This window comes from Gobio gobio (genome assembly GCF_949357685.1).
Source record: "Gobio gobio genome assembly, chromosome: 18".
Classification (NCBI taxonomy): domain Eukaryota; kingdom Metazoa; phylum Chordata; class Actinopteri; order Cypriniformes; family Gobionidae; genus Gobio; species Gobio gobio.
Genome location: NC_137111.1, coordinates 45,488,527 through 45,505,239, shown reverse-complemented (window position 1 = coordinate 45,505,239; position 16,713 = coordinate 45,488,527). Strand labels below are relative to the sequence as shown.

The following is a 16,713-nucleotide window of genomic DNA, read 5'->3' as shown; positions in this document are numbered from 1 at the left end:
CCATAAAAAAATATGGTAGCAACATTTTAGGTTTTACGGGACAGCACTTAGTTTACAGTTCAAAATCGTATAATAAAAAAAACTGGCAGCTGTGGATGCCAGAAAGTTACCGTAAAAATATATGGTAGCAACATTTTAGGTTTTACAGGACAGCACTTAGTTTACAGTTCAAAACCGTAAAAAAAAAAAAAAAATGGCAGCTGTGGATGCCAGAAAGTTACCGTAAAAAAATATGGTAGCAACATTTTAGGTTTTACGGGACAGCACTTAGTTTACAGTTCAAAACCGTATAATTAAAAAAACTGGCAGCTGTGGATGCCAGAAAGTTACCGTAAAAAAATACGGTAGCAACATTTTAGGTTTTATGGGACAGCACTTAGTTTACAGTTCAAAACCGTATAATTAAAAAAACTGGCAGCTGTGGATGCCAGAAAGTTACTGTAAAAAAAATATGGTAGCAACATTTTAGGTTTTACAGATTTAAGTTAAATTTAAACATATTTAATTAACTGAAATAATGTTAAATTACCAACCTATTGAAATACTAATATCTGTTATGTACCTTTGATGTAGACTGACAACCACCAATCACAGCAGAGATGAGAGTCACATGATGAATCAAAGCTTTGAGGAGGACAATACTAATATATACAAGGTGCACAAACGCTAAACACCATCATGTTAACACACATGCAATTTTAAAAAAGCAATAAACATTCATTTAACAACATTAGATATAACATAAAACCCTAATGTACATAACTGATTAGAAAAAAAGAAGAAGAAACAGTGAAAATACATAAAAAGTGTCATGCAGGGAATTCTGGGAATGTCTATTTGCGTTTTTTCACTGTAAAGTACACAACGACTTGTTCTTTTCCACTTACAAAAACTGTATTTTACTGTAAAATGACATTAAATGTAAGGTTTGATCCATTACAGTTATTAACCGTATATAGTACAGAAACTTTCTGTTAACCAATGAACTGTTTTTGACTGTAGCATTTTTACAGTCTTTTACCGTTAAAATCGTGATCATTTTTTTACAGTTGTTTTTCAGCAACAGTGCAGATAAATTAATACACATTGTGACCGATGCACATTTGATTCTGCTCCTCACTCTTTTGAATAGCACAGTGAGCTTTTGTTCAAATGCAGTCTGAACCTCGTTTCTAATGCAGCATCTCCGTTTGTTAAGCTTTGAATGGTGTCCAGCAAATGCCTCAACTGTTTCTAACGCTGTATGACTTCCTCAGTTCAAACCCGCGTCTCTGCACGCTCTCGTTGGGGTGCAGGTGAGCGTTTCCATTCAAAGGCTGTGTGAACACCCATGTTTGAACACAGTATGTGCTCTCTCATTCAAATACAGTACAAAGAACCATTTAAACAGTGTATATAATTATATGAAGCTTACAGAAATCACTGATAAAAATCATTCTGTGGTGAAGTGAATACTACAGAGAAAAGTTCTACATGAAAAAGTTCAGGCAAGAATTAAAAAGTTAATTCTATATTAATGCTCAATTCAAGCTTACATATCAACTTTTCTGATACTGGTGTTCCCATCATTTTAATTTTCACTGTTTTCCAGCTGTATTTACACAGATTTATCATTGCTTTTGTTGCTAGGTTTAGTAACTTGCCATTCGGTGAATGAACTTGGTCAAAAAATGCTTTTGTTATTATTGGTTTGTGTCGTATTTAGTGTAATTTTACATGCAGCTATACGAGTATGGTTTTAGACTAATGAGATTTTTTCCGTGAGCAGGGTTAGGATGTGACCTTAAAAGAGATAGTCTTTGTATTTGTGAGAGATAAATACTTCTTTGATTGCAAAAATACTATTTGTGAAGATCCCCTCCCCCGGTGTAGTTAAGCCAAGCGCGCACTACAAGACCGAAGCTTGTCAGCCTTTCATGTTTTATGACTGAGATAGACAACTCACAGCGTGTGCGCGTTGCTCTTCTAGTGTGCACACTACAAAGACTACTAGTTGCAGATGCATACATTGATACATTTCAAACTAGATTGAAATTCGGCTGACCGTCTCTGACAAGCAACAGCCAATGAAAATGCAATAGAGTGAAAGCATTGAGCCCACGTCTCATCCAGACCTTTGCTCTTTCTCTTCTGTGTAAATCAGTGCAAAATCCGTATTGTTTGTTTATGTTGTGAACTCTCATTACTATGTGACTTGCATAGCAGTACAGTAAATGCTTTTATTGACAATTTACAGACAGTCATGGATGAAGAGACAGGCTGAATTCACTGTTGCGAGTATTGATCTGGTGCCTTACATATGGCAACTCATACACTTTATTGTGCAAAATCAATAAATAATAAATATGCTTCCTTGCTCACTTGCAGGGTATTTTTCAGTTTGCTAGAACAGCAAAAAGTTGGATAGCTATTCATTTCTTAAGAGCACGTTGACTTGCTGCATGATATACTAGCACACAAACTTTATTATGGTGACTTTGTTCAACTTTCTCCAGACATTTCTTTTTACAGTAAAATAGTCATTTAAATATTATAAAATAAGATTTTCTGTCACACTGATCCTTGTCACACTTTGGTTTCTGTACACCATGAAAGAATGGCTGAGTGTAGTAAAATGTAAATCAATATTTTAAAACGTTTTTGAGAATATTTTTGAGCTGGTACCAAACGTGTCTCATTGCACAGCTGCATAATTGTCTCTAAGTGAGTGTTTAATTATATAAATTATGTTTATATTAAATTTATTTTGAACTGTTGACATTTTTATCAGTGGTACATTTAAAGGGAGACTTTAAAGCACCTCTACAGCCGCCAAAGCAATGATTGTGTACAGTAGGGGCGGGTAATATGTCCAAAATTTTATATCACGATAACAATTTACAGTATATCATGATATAGTTATTTATGTGCCATCTTTTATATTGTTTTTGTGAAAAAAAGTTTAGATTTCAAATTCATATTTTCTTCTAAAAGCTACTTTTTCTGACTTTGATCAGTCTTTCTGTAATAGTTTCATGCATTTTCATGTAATTTCGTCAGTGCAGAGGGAGTGAAGGGATTTTTTTTATGTTTTAAATTCGTATTCACAAACGGACACAATTTTTACTTGTGGATTGTCAATTTCTGCGGGGTTGATCCGGTTATCAATAAATGTTAATATTTTGATTACTGTAGTCTGTATTGGTGTAGATTTGTGTGTTAATGACTACATTTCTATATTAAATTTCCAAGCCAACAGTGTAGTAATTTTTAACCAATAATTTACCAAAAATTCAAACCCAGCATGCAACTAGTTGGGTTAAAACAACCCAGCACTGGGCACATCCCTTTTTGACCCAGTTGCCAAAATAACCCAAATTGGGTTGTTTTTAACCCAGCATTTTTAGTGTATAAATAAGGTTTTTATGATATCAAATTTTTTGATACCATTTTACTACAAAATAACTAATACTAGCCTAACTAGGTTGAAAAACAACTTCTCAAGCTTACTGAAGACAAGTAAACAAGTGATAAAATAAGACTAATTACAAGCAATAGGACAATAAAATACAATAGAACAAAGTGAAAAACAAATGAAATAGACCTACCTGAAAAACTTCAAGCACTAAATAAGAAATACTACATAAATTGTATAAAGTAATTAAATGTAGCCTACAAAAATTACATATACATTTAGTGCAGTGAGATATTTCTTTGTCTTTTGTTGTTTGATTGATATAATAGAGAGCTGCATGTTTATTAGGCTGTTGTCACTTTTAGAGCGAATGCACTGATCTAATATTGATAAACATTAGGCTTGCTACGATAGTCGGTGTTGCCGGTGTTACCGGTGTCCAGACTCAACACCGGTTACATCACTTGCCCACCGTGGCACCGCCCACCGTCTTTTTGATTTTTTTTTTATAGTAATAAAATAATTTAGTTCAGTTAGAGAACAGACAATACAAATAAAAACTGAACGTATCTGCTTAATAAAGCAGAATCCGACCGTGAGTCTCGGCAGCGGCAGGAGTCATTCATCAGATTTAAGAGTGAGGAGCTGACTGAGATGATCGCGGAAGATTTGGTTTCAAAGCGAAACGTAAAAGCGCCTATTTAAGGGAGTTTGTCATTTGTTTTGTTGTTGTGTTTTTCATTAAAAATAATAGGCTTATGAACCCACAATTCAAGCAACCCACAGCCGAATTGGCGCTAATTAAAAACCGAAAGTAAGATGTGCACGGCCGCACAGAGCGCGCATCGCTTACTTTCGCCTGGCTCCGCAGTGCGAGCCTCCGCGCTACGCTGACTGCGCGCATTTATTTTTGCCGCGCGCACCCTCGCGCTCGTGCGGGCGCGTCGAGTATAAACGAGGCTTTACGGACGAACTAACAGTGTGCATTCATGGCGTGCATCTCAATCATAGACTGATCAATGCTTGATCAGTGCCCTGACTACTGATTCTGAACTAGGGAACTGATTGAGACGCACCCATGGCCTCACAGAGCGCGCATTTACAGACGAGCTGTCATTCACGGTGTGTGCGCACTGGCGCGTTTTCAGTTCAGAGCGGTCGTGTGCATGTTACTTTCGGTTAGATAGAATTAGTGATTTAAAAGCCTCCGCCGGTGATACCGGTATTACCGGTGTTGTCACACATCAATTAACCGGTGGGAAAATTTCCTCACCGTCACATCCCTACTACACATGCGCTTTCTTTCTCAACTGTTTATGTTCACTTAAGATATAAATTACTGTATTTATGAGGATACGCACAAATAAGGGCATTTTGACACATAGATGTGTGTATTTGACCGTTCAAGCCCATTAAAACAGCAAACATGAGAATTGGCTTTCTGTGCGCACATCTCTCAGACAGCGCTCACAAACTATATTAGCGAAATTAGTTTTCTTTCGCTGCATAATGCACTTGAATGGTTGTTTTAAAACTGTGTGATGGCACAGCACGGCAACGTCACGTGAGCACACAACCATGATAGAAACGTCCAAAATCTTTACCGGTTGACAAATTTCTACCGGTTAATCATGTCTACCGGTATATCGCCCACTGTCTTACTTACTTCCAGTGTAAATTTAGTTCAGTTTAAAACCATTTCTTCTTAACCTCTTAGAGTCTGCAGACCCTGTACAGGGTCCGGAAGGACATCATCAAGTATATACTTTAAATTTTAAATTTAGCTCTGACCCCATATGTGGTACCATTTGAAAGCGTAGAATCTCTACTTTCTGGAGATATGCATCACTTTGGCATTTGTTTTACACAAAGTAACTTATTTACACAAAATTACTCTGGGACCATTTCCGCCTGGATTTGGCCTACCCAAATTGAAAAACTTCCCATACAAACTTACAGTGGTCTCTACACAATTTTGGTGTAATTTTACAGGCAACCCTTTGAAGTTACATAAACCATTGCTAAAAGTGATAAACATGCAAGTATATGTTGTCTGAGCTGTAATAACCCCTTCCAAAAAAGAGGCGCTTTTTGATTTTTTGGTTATAAATTCAGTTTTGAATGTGTGAAAGGGCTCTAGCACCCTGCAGACAGTTTGGGCTGTTTCCATTAGAATCCAGAAAATACTGGAAAAAAAAGATCTTTGTCTGGATCATGTATGCAAGATTTATTCAAATTGATCTGAATGAATATGATGAATATGTAATTTCCAAAATTGTGTATTTAGACCACTGTATGTGGGTATGGGAAGCTTTTCCATTTGGGTAGGCCAAATCCAGACGGAAATCCCCAAAAAGGGTCCCAGAGCTTTTCCTTTATGTTGCATTTTCAATTTCTTAAATTTTTTTCTTGCAACATACACTCTTAAAAATAAAGCTTCTTCATTGGCATCGATGGTTCAGTGAAGAACATTTGACATCCATTGACTCTTTCCTTCCACAAAAGGTTCTTTATAGAGAAAAAAAAAGGGTCTGTAGGTTTTTAAAATGTTCCTCACACTAAGAAAAGATTGTTCTTTTAAGAACTGCTCACTTAAAGGTTCTTGGTTCCTCTATGCATGGCCTCGTTGTGAAAACCCCTATGCATGGTTGTGTTCAGCAGCAACAACAACAAAAAGAGTTGGTGTATATAGCATGTTTGTGTATCCATAAATAATCAGACGCATGATGTGTAACAGGGCGAGTGATGGGCAGATGGTAGTGTAGTGAAGAGAGCGAGCCAGATATTTCTTACTCGGCTTCTCCTTCCCATCACACTCTGGACCCGTTCTCCGCAGACCCCCTGCACTCCAGCCGGTGACTAATGATTTCCACAGGAAAAAAAAAACCATCCCTCCTCATCATCTCTGTATTTTATGTATCTGGCTTGATGCTCAGATCCCTGCAGACAGCAGGACAACTGAAATGGCCTCTGTCCAGGCCAGGGAAATGCCAGATTGCTGACATTAAGACTGTCAATGCGAACAATGATGTTTTTATGTGCTTGCTGGGTGTGTATATATTTTTTTTTTCAGAGGTGCTAAATAGCTAGACTGTGCTGGCATATTGTGAGGCAAAGATTGCTGCACGCTGCATTGTGTTTGGAAACGAGCTAAAACCATCTGTCGCAGTGAAGCGCTCGTATGCTATTAATTTCTGAAGAGCAAATTGACTTACTGCATAACATACTTGCACAAAAACTGTAACAGACATGATGTCTGCCATATTTTACAGAACACAAGAGTATGAAACATGCTGTGACTTATATTCCAAAGCAACTTGCAATTAACGTCAAGCACACAAAACGCATGCAACGAGCAAACATTTGGATTGGTGCCAAAGGAGAGGGGAACATGAGCCCAAGGTTATTTGTATAGCATTCCCTACATGGTGGTAGTTTCAGTTTCTATATCTTGAATTCTTGGCTACTTCTTGGCACATTTACATTTCCACCATTATTGAACAGATGGAGTTTGTTGAACACACATTGACTGTATAGTATAGTAATATGCAAAAATTGACAATAAAGTCCCAGTTTAGACTTTTTTTTTGCATCTGGCAGATGCTTTTATTCAAACGACTTGCATTGCATTCAGTATACATTAGTTCACGCATTCCCTGGGAATCGAACCCATGACTTTGGCGTTGCTAGTGCCATGCTCTACAGTTTGAGCTCTAGAAATGAACATAACGTTCCTGTAGCTCAAAGTCAAGCAGTATAGCCTGATGCTAACAATGCCAAGGTCATGTGTCACGATTCACCAGTGAGAGTGCCCCTTATTACCACCAGAGGGCACTACACCCCAGACGGTCATTCCATTAAAGACTACATTACCCATAATCCTTTGCCCGGACTCATCAGCACTCATAGTTTACACCTGTGTCTCATTTACCTCAACAAGCCTGTTCACCCTGTCATTCACTGTGATGTTTTGGATGTTACACTGCGTCTCTGAGTGTTTCCCTGGTTCTTGTCTATTGGATTTCTTGCCTGTTCTTGGATTACCCTTTTGCTTGTGTCCCCTGCCTTGTTTGCTTGTTTGGATTTCCTGCCTGGATATTGACCTATTGCCTGTACTTTGGATTACGTGTCTGGATTGTCCCTCTAATAAAAGCTGCATTTGGATCTCCAACATTTTAAAGGCTTTGAGCGGTTCGTAACAGCATGCATAATGCATACAATTATAATTACATACAATTATAATAAGTTAAATGCAATATACAGTCACTTTGAATCAAAGCGTATAAGAGCATCTTTGAAGGCCATTCAGAATTAGCTGTTTATTCTGATAAACAAAATTAGACTTTTAAAGGAACACGCCGACTTTTTGGGACTTTAGTTTATTCACCGCATCCCTCAGAGTCATATAAGTCCATACATACCATTCTCATCTCTGTGCATGCCAGAACTCTGTCCAGGGGCGCTGCTAAGGTGGGAAAGTTAAGACGATTCTAAGGGCCCACACACTTTTGGGGCCCCTAGAGATTGGTTGTATTAGTAGTAACAGTACTAGTAGTAATGTAATAGAAATTATAAATGTTAGTGCTGGGAATCGACTAAAAAAAAATTAACGAATTAATCACATTTTTTTCTGTAATTAATCGCGATTAATCGCAAGTGTTTAATATTTTAAGTTTTTAATATTTTGATATTGTAATAATTTAAGTTACTCTTCAAATTAATAGAAAACATTTAAAGACAGCATATTTTAAATATGTGTTGTAATGGCATCTTTTTATGAATGAAGGCCAGTATCACTGATACTAATGTCTCTATGAAACATTAATGATGTTACAATACAGTATAACTGAAAGCTCCCAATTTCAACATTTATTAGGCTTTTAAAAAAAACTATTAATTTAAGTGAACTTAAAACAATCTTTACATAAACTCATTATAATAAATGTTATATTTATCCATGGCCTTCCCTGTTATACATATACAGAAATGTAATAGTTATCAAACACCTTTCTTAACTGCATAAATAATAAATGAAATATAGATTAATCATCATTAAAGCTACAATTTTCTCTGTTCCCGTTGTTCTTTGATGAACATTAATGACAGGCATCGTCAGTGCTCCTGTCACTTTAAGATCGGCCACTGACGAATATGACGCGGATCTGACGCACTGTCCCGCGCATCTCATTTCCTCACAACTCTTCAAGTTCATTTAAGACGTTATTTAACTAATTTAAGTCTCCTAATATGAGAATACTCAAAATTCACCGTGTTGTTGTTATTGTTTGTTCATGAGCAAAAGAGAACTCAATGTGAGCAGGAGTCTGATGCGATTCTGTCTGTGCATCGAGTGTGTGTGTGTCAGAGTGTCCCTCGATTAGCTGACATGAGACACAGACAGACAGGACATTGACATACACACACACACACACACACACACACTGACACACAGCGCGTTCTCTTGTGTCTTGTCGCGCTTGGAAGCATTTACATGAATAGGAGCGTGATCATGGCAAAAATGGATATAAAAACGGACACTGTGTTATTTGCATTACATATTTTTAATGCATTAAGCTAAAAAAATTAATTGCCCGCGTTAATTTGCCCAGCCATAATAAATGTATAATCTACCAAAGAGTTACAAATATAACAAAATTATGTGTTATTTCTGCATTCCCGGCAAAATCCAGCAAAACGCTCCACTCATGAACCACTCCCGCTCATCTGTAAAAAATCCCACTGCGACATGAAATTTCTCTGTACTGTAGACTACTATAATTGTTGTAGCCATTAAGAAAAGGCTTTTAGTTTTATTATGTTTAAATATTGTAATGTTATTTTTTTATGTCTATGTTGTCAATCTGTCAATCTATGTTGATTATGAAAAGTGAACAGCATGAGTGAGAAAGGACGCATCATAAGATACGCAATGCCAGGAGACATGAAGTAGGACAGACATGATTGTGACCACTTCATTAAGTTTTGTTTTGTATAAATTGTATCTTAATTTTAGTCAATGTTTCATCGGCCAATTGGGGCATTCTGGGTTGAGCGAGCAGAGCTTAATTGGTCAGTATTATTCAATTGCAGACAAAGATTTTGGATAGCTAGGTTGGTGCGATTGGTGGCCCAACATCATATTCTTTCATAGGGCCCAAAATTGCTAGCGGCGCCCCTGAATGAGAGAATAGTTCCTAGCCATTTCGGTCTAGAAAATCGGTCTTAGTACACACTGTGACTATACACATCACAACATGTAAATAGGAAAATGTTGGCATTATTTTGTCACTTATTGAGCAGTAGGTTAGCTGGAGCCATTTACCTCCAGTCTTTGTGCTAAGCTAGGCTAGCGGTGTGTGCGTCAGACAGAGTTATGGCACGCACAGAGATGAGAATGGTATGTATGGGCTTATCTAACTCTGGGGGATACGGTGAATAAGATAAAGTCCCAAAAAGTCGGTGTGTTCCTTTAAATCTCAGACATTTATATAATGTTTTTATTATGTTCTAGTGGCCAGTTTTCATTTTCTCTCTCTCAAATGTCATGCTTCTGTGATTAACATACTCGATTTGTGCATGTATTCTAGTCCTCTGGTTACTTTACAGAAATGAAATGGGTTGTGAATTTTGATTAATCTTGCCCGCTTCGTAATTGCTTTGATAGTGGCATTATTTTCTGAAAAGAGGCATTTATTGCCGTGCAGATGTCAAAACGAATGATACATCTGGAGTTTCTTCAGTGTGGTGGATTGTTTTATGCTGAATATCAAATGTAAGATCATAAAACAGTTATGGCATCGTTGAGTTGGGCACACTTAAGAGTTGTAATTCTCCAAAATGGCGATGGCGTGTTGTGTAAAGTCCTGCAGGTTATTTTGGGTGTGTTTGCTTCTCTCTAGTGCGCTGTCCCTGAAGTCTCTTGAGATCCCGTCTGAAGTGTTGGCTCTGAAACAGCACACAGAATCGATGCTTCGGGGACGGAGGTAACTGAGATTTTAATGAAGGAGAGCTGGGCAGCCCTTGGCAGACGAAACCTCAGTGCCCTCTTAACAAGAACACTCTCCAGGCCAGTGGAAAAACGAGGAGGGTTAATTAATTAGAGATGAGCGGCCAAGAGGCTAGATGTGATTCTGCTCTCTTTGTCTCTTTATAAAGACCCCAGCTTGATTGTGCCATGTGGTTTTGTGCCAGAGCTAATGGGCTGTTTTCAGGAGAGGACACATGGGCGCTCCTCTGCTCATCTTATCATTGTGTTTTGTTGTGTGTATGTGACTGTATTGACGTACGTGCAGTTGTTTCCAAGACAGCGAATGTCACTTGTGGTTGTTGTTGGATATTGTTTCAGCACAAAGTGCTTTTTGTGTGCTGCCTGAGACTATTGTTATCTAACAGTCCACAATGCATCATGGGGTGTTTAATGGGTAGTTTTCTGCAGACTTTTTTTATTTTTATTATTTATCTAACAATGTCCAACAGTGAACAGTATATCCTATGGTATCCTAAACATTGTTTTGAATACAAAGTTATTATATATTATACACTCAAAAAAATAACTCATTGGACAAACTCAATTTAATTGAGGGCAGGTTTTCCTTCCAATAAATATGTGTAGCCCCAACTCATAAACTAATTCATGCAATGAAATGTAATTGAGTTGGATCAAATACAGTTTAAATTATATTGATATACTTATAACATGACATTTTTATACTTGTCAAACTTAAATTAAAACATATTTAATTGGGAAATCAAATATAAACAGTTTCATTCATCATCATACACAATGTATATAATGAAAATATATAAAAAAAAACGGTGTCACTCCTGACATTAGCACAGATCATTGAGTGCCCTAAGCACAGGTGCCACTCTTCAGCATAACGGTATACCAAAAAATTTAAATGTCCCCCATAACTGAACATTAAACACTAACATTAACTAACAACATCTTTCCATTTGCAGAAAAACACATACAATAACACGTAATCCCTAAATTTGCTCTCCTAATGGAGTCCCTTGCAAAGCATGCTGGGAACTACAGATCCACTGCCCAGTTAGTTATGTCAACACAAATATTTCATGTTGTTTTAACACAACTTAATTAAGTTAACTTCAGCTTTAAATATATTAGGGTGATTTAACACAATTAAATTAAGTTGTGACACAATTAGATATGTTTAAGTAAAGTGAACAGAATTTAAATGTGTCATATCTATGAAGGGCCTGAATCTTTGTTGTTGTTGTTTTTGTTGTTGAGTATAAAGTCTAAAACAATAAAAACAATTAGGCCTATGTTCCAATTATTTTGTTTGTAATATTAACTGGAATAAAATAAAGTATTTCACTTAATTTACTTACACTTTTTAAAATAATTTGACAATCTAAAGCTTGATTGGAAATGACACTGCATAATATATATTCTGTTCACAAGTAATATTCAACATTTTTGTGGTTTAGTGATAAAATATTTACCATTTACATTTAATTTCTCATATTTCATCTCAAGCTCTTTACCAAGACTCTCCTTGGTAAACAGGTGCAATATTTCTCTCAATATCTGCAATAACTGTGGCTAGTTACTTTCCCTGGACGCAATTTTGACATTGATACCATGGGGAAAAATATACCATATATATATTTTTTTTATATTATATAATTTGGCAGCATGTTTATTAGGCTGCTGTCACTTTAAGACCTGACGAACGGATCCATTATACTGATACACATGCGTTTCCTTTCTCAACTGTTTACATCCACTTAAAACAGAACTGACTGTGTTTATGTGAATACTAGCCAAGACTGGAATTTTTACATTATTTTCGGTGTATTTTACCGTTTAAGCGCAATAAGCAGTGAAAAAGAGCTCAATTTAGTACAGAGAGGCAGGTTTATGTGCGGCACTTTGGGTGTGAGCACAAAATCTGTGGGAATGAGTAAAATTATGTGCAATACGCACAATCCCACGTAGAAATTCATGCCCTGTAACCAACAATATTCATCCGGAGCGAATGAAGCGAATGAGTGAGTGGAGGCGGGTTTGTGTGTCATTCGCTGTCGGAGAGATGAGAGAGAGAGAGCAGCTGGTGTTGTGTGTCTATTCCGTGGAAAATGACTATTAGAAGTGTTTCAGATATTTCAATATCAATATGTATCAAATAATCTCTATTTTTGACAACACTACATTGCACTTAGTTTATTATTTCAGATGCTTTCTTAAAAGACGACAATTGTAAAAATACAGTTACACAGTTTTGAGTTACACGCCACTGCTGAAATACATCTGTATTTGGCGCATATACGGCATACACTGATCATGCATAACATTATGACCACCTTCCTAATATTGTGTTGGTCCCCTTTTGCTGCCAGAACAGCCCTGACCCGTCGAGGCATGGACTCCTCTAGACCCCTGAAGGTGTGCTGTGGTATCTGGCACCAAGATGTTAGCAGCAGATCCTTTAAGTCCTGTAAGTTGCGAGGTGGGGCCTCCATGGATCGGACTTGTTTGTTCAGCACATCCCACAGATGCTCGATTGGATTGCGATCTGGGGAATTTGGAGGACAAGTCAACACCTCAAACTCGTTGTTGTGCTCCTCAAACCATTCCTGAACAGTTTTTGTTTTGTGGCGGTGCATTATCCTGCTTGCTGCCTAATATATCCCACCCACTAACAGGTGCCGTGATGAAGAGATAATCAAGCTTGTATAACTAGAAGTGTTTGTGTTCACATAAGCTTATACCTAAAATCATAATGATCATTTGCCGCAGAGTTCATTGTGCTGTTAGAGTTCATTGTGTTGTTTCTCTCACTGTAATCAGTAGAAGTGACACAACTTTTTCTCCCAGGGATTTTTTTTTAATTATTCAGAAGACTCTCTCTACACTGATGTGTTCCAGATGCAATCCTCCAGAAAACATCCTCTTTAATATACAGCCCTCTAAATCAAATCCAGCTACCTGTCAAAGACGAGCTAGTTTAATCACTGGGATGTACGTATATGTGGCATTGCTGAAGGTCAGTCTTTATTGGAATAATCATATTTTGGGGATATCAGCAATTTTTTTGAACCCAGCATTCGCAGTCAAGTCAAGTTACAGTGAATGATTTTGCAACCTTCACCCGAACAGCAAAATCCATTACATTCTCCAGATGTCTGAAGACCTCTTCTGAGAGCATCTGGAAAAACTGTAATTTTTTGGTTGCTTGTTTTTTTTAAATATGCATAAATTAAAGGCATGCAATTGTGTATTGTAGAATTGGTAACACTTTAGTTTAGGGTCCAATTCTCACTATTAACCCCTAGGAGTCTGAGCTGTTTTGGGGCCCTTTAGAAGTTTTGACATGCTCTTACATTTGTGCATTTTTCAGTTGCTTATAAACACATTAATGGCAAGTGTCATTACACTGTATTCAGCACAAACTGGGCTACCATAATATGTGAGCAACATGTATGTACATGCTTGTATTTTTGAGAGAAAAATGTTTATGCATATTTTTTGAAAAAACAAAATAAAAAATTAAATGAAGGCTTCAAAACACACAATAGATATGTGTTCACAACACCTTTGATTATTGGGCGTTTTTGCATTCAGTTTTTGCTTCAAAATGATGTGAGAATCATTGAGCCTACTCATTCACATAAAACAATATATTCATTTACATTTTGTAAAACACTTTTTTACTTAAAGTTTTTACTTAATGCAAGCTAAATTATCTGCCAAAAAAAGAAACAAGATTTCAATCAGAAATGTTTTTGAAAGAAGAGCTAAAAAAACAGTAATATTCTGACACTGAAACCAATTCAATATTCAATAAATACAAATAACTGAATAATTTGTAATGATGAATGTTATAAGTAAAATATTTGGGATTTAAAACAACATCGTGCAATGCAATTATGATTTCAAATAGTATCTGGTGACTTTAGGTTGATTGGGACACTTTTTCCTAGTCATTTCAATGGCAAATATTTTCTGTATCATTTGTAAACGATCAAATACACACAATACTCAAATATCATTTCGAGCTTCAGTCAGAAACACGTGAAATGCATGAGACAGCGCTAAGGCTATTATCTGCTATATTGGTATCAAATATACTAATATATTTATTATACCAGTATGTTGTTATATCAAATATATTAAAAACATTGATTAAAATTAAGATTAGGGCTGTCAAAAGATTAATCGCGATTAATCGCATCCAAAATAAAAGTTTGTGTTTACATAATATATGTGTGTGTACTCTGTTAATTATTATTTATATATAAATACACACACAAGCATGTATATATTTAAGAAAAAAATATTATTTTTATATATAAAAAATTTATATTTATATATATATTATAGATTATATAAATGTATATACAGTATATACATGCAAATATTTCTTAAATATATACATGAATGAGTGTGTATTTATATATAAATAATAATTAACAGAGTACACACTCATATATTATGTAAACACAAACTTTTATTTTGGATGCGATTAATCGCGATTAATCTTTTGACAGCCCTAATTAAGATACAATTTGTACAAAACGAAATTCAGTTTGAAGAAAGCAATTAACTTTCTAAAAAACAAACAAAAAAACAACAACATTGGGTATAATATTTAAACATCAATATGAAGCAAAATTCGTTTTAAAAACATTGATTAATATTAACTAGTTGCTTATTGCATATAGCATATTAGCAGCTGTCATTACATGCAGGTATTTAAAAAATATATATAAGTACGATGTAAAATCATGTATGTACGCAATAAGTTTATATAAAACGGGAACGAAAATAGTGTCATTGTTCAGCTGAAGTCAGTTCAGTGTTGATTCAAAGATAATCAATTATTAAATAGTTGATTTAATCTATAAAGCAGCTCTGCGGAGAACAGTGATGTCCTCGTCTAGCTCAGTTCTCATACATCAGCGTCAGTGCAGGCAAATCAATAATATAGTTGGATACTAAGTGTCCACTCTGTACCTTATTTACCCCTAAAGGGTGCATATGAGACAATTAGTCGCCCCATGACAGCTTTTGTACCTTTTTTTATAAGAGTGTACACTTCTGTAGCATTGCTTATTGTAATGAGCTCTTCTGGTGTTTTTCTCTGCAGGATTCGGGATGTCCACCCCTGTGACAGTAGCGGGAAAGATCTTCTTGATTTTCTACGGTCTGCTAGGGTGCGCGGCCACCATCCTGTTCTTCAACCTCTTTCTGGAGCGCATCATTACCCTGCTGGCCGTGGTGATGAAGGCCGTGCGTCTGCGGCGTCTGCGGACCAGCGGCCTCCTCCCGCCGGGAATCTGCCAGGACTTTGCGGCCAGCACGCTGCCTGGTTGGAGGCCCTCGGTGTACCACGTGATGCTCATTCTGGGTTTATCGGCCATCGTGATCTCCTGCTGCGCGTCGGCCATGTACACTCCAGTGGAGGGTTGGGCGTACTTGGACTCGCTGTATTTCTGCTTCGTCACCTTCAGCACGATTGGCTTCGGGGATTTGGTGAGCAGTCAGAGTGCTGCGTACGGCTACCAAAGCCTTTACCGGCTGGCCAACTTTCTCTTCATCTTGACTGGAGTATGTTGCATCTACTCGCTCTTCAATGTCATCTCCATCGTTATCAAGCAGGTCCTCAACTGGATGCTGGGGAAAATGAGTTGCTTGTGCTGCCAACGCTGCAACAAAGCGAACGCTTTCTTGGGACGCCGCAACGCCATCAGGCCCGGCTCGCGCCTCAGACGGGGACGCTTCGGGCAAACGGGCAAAGACTCGGACGGGCCTTGCGATAGCGACACGGAGGGCCGAAGGCTCTCGGGTGAGATGATCTCCATGCGGGACCTGACGGGATCCAATAAAATCTCACTGGCCATTATGCAGAAACAGCTGTCGGAGTCGGCAAACGGATATCCCAGAACGGTGTGCGGAAGCTCTCGGCAAAACGGCTTTTCCGGTGGCGTCGGTGCACTCGGCATAATGAACAACCGATTAGCAGAAACCAGTGACTCTAGGTAGAGGTAACCTTTGCCTAACCAGGGTAAGCATCTCATCTTTAGCAGTAAAACCCCTCCAAATCTCTCTGGAAGTAACGGATTCGCCATTGATTTGGTTTCAATTTGCCGACTCTGTCTTGAGCTTGTGTAGAACAGCATGACATGCATGAACTGTGTAGGATATCCATTAGGATTTTTGGACCGCAGCATATGCTAAGAACGCACATTAGAAAGTAATGGTGCATTCAAATCATGTTAGAAAGATCGTATTTACGAGTTAAATGCACATTCAAAGTCGTAATTACGAGTGAGAAAACATGTCGGAT

At 37.3% G+C, this 16,713-nt stretch overlaps 1 protein-coding gene across 1 annotated transcript in view; it reads left to right on the top strand.

Annotated features, from left to right (window-relative positions):
- kcnk12 (potassium channel, subfamily K, member 12) overlaps nucleotides 1–16,409 on the top strand; it is a gene marked incomplete at both ends in the record, with an annotated part of 58,833 nt that extends 42,424 nt beyond the window's left edge. Inside the window, one exon of the mRNA XM_079842444.1 lies at nucleotides 15,514–16,409. Coding sequence (XP_079698570.1) covers nucleotides 15,514–16,409 — 896 coding nt within the window. The remainder of the gene's footprint in view (nucleotides 1–15,513) is intronic.
- Between the last annotated feature and the right edge of the window lie 304 nt (nucleotides 16,410–16,713).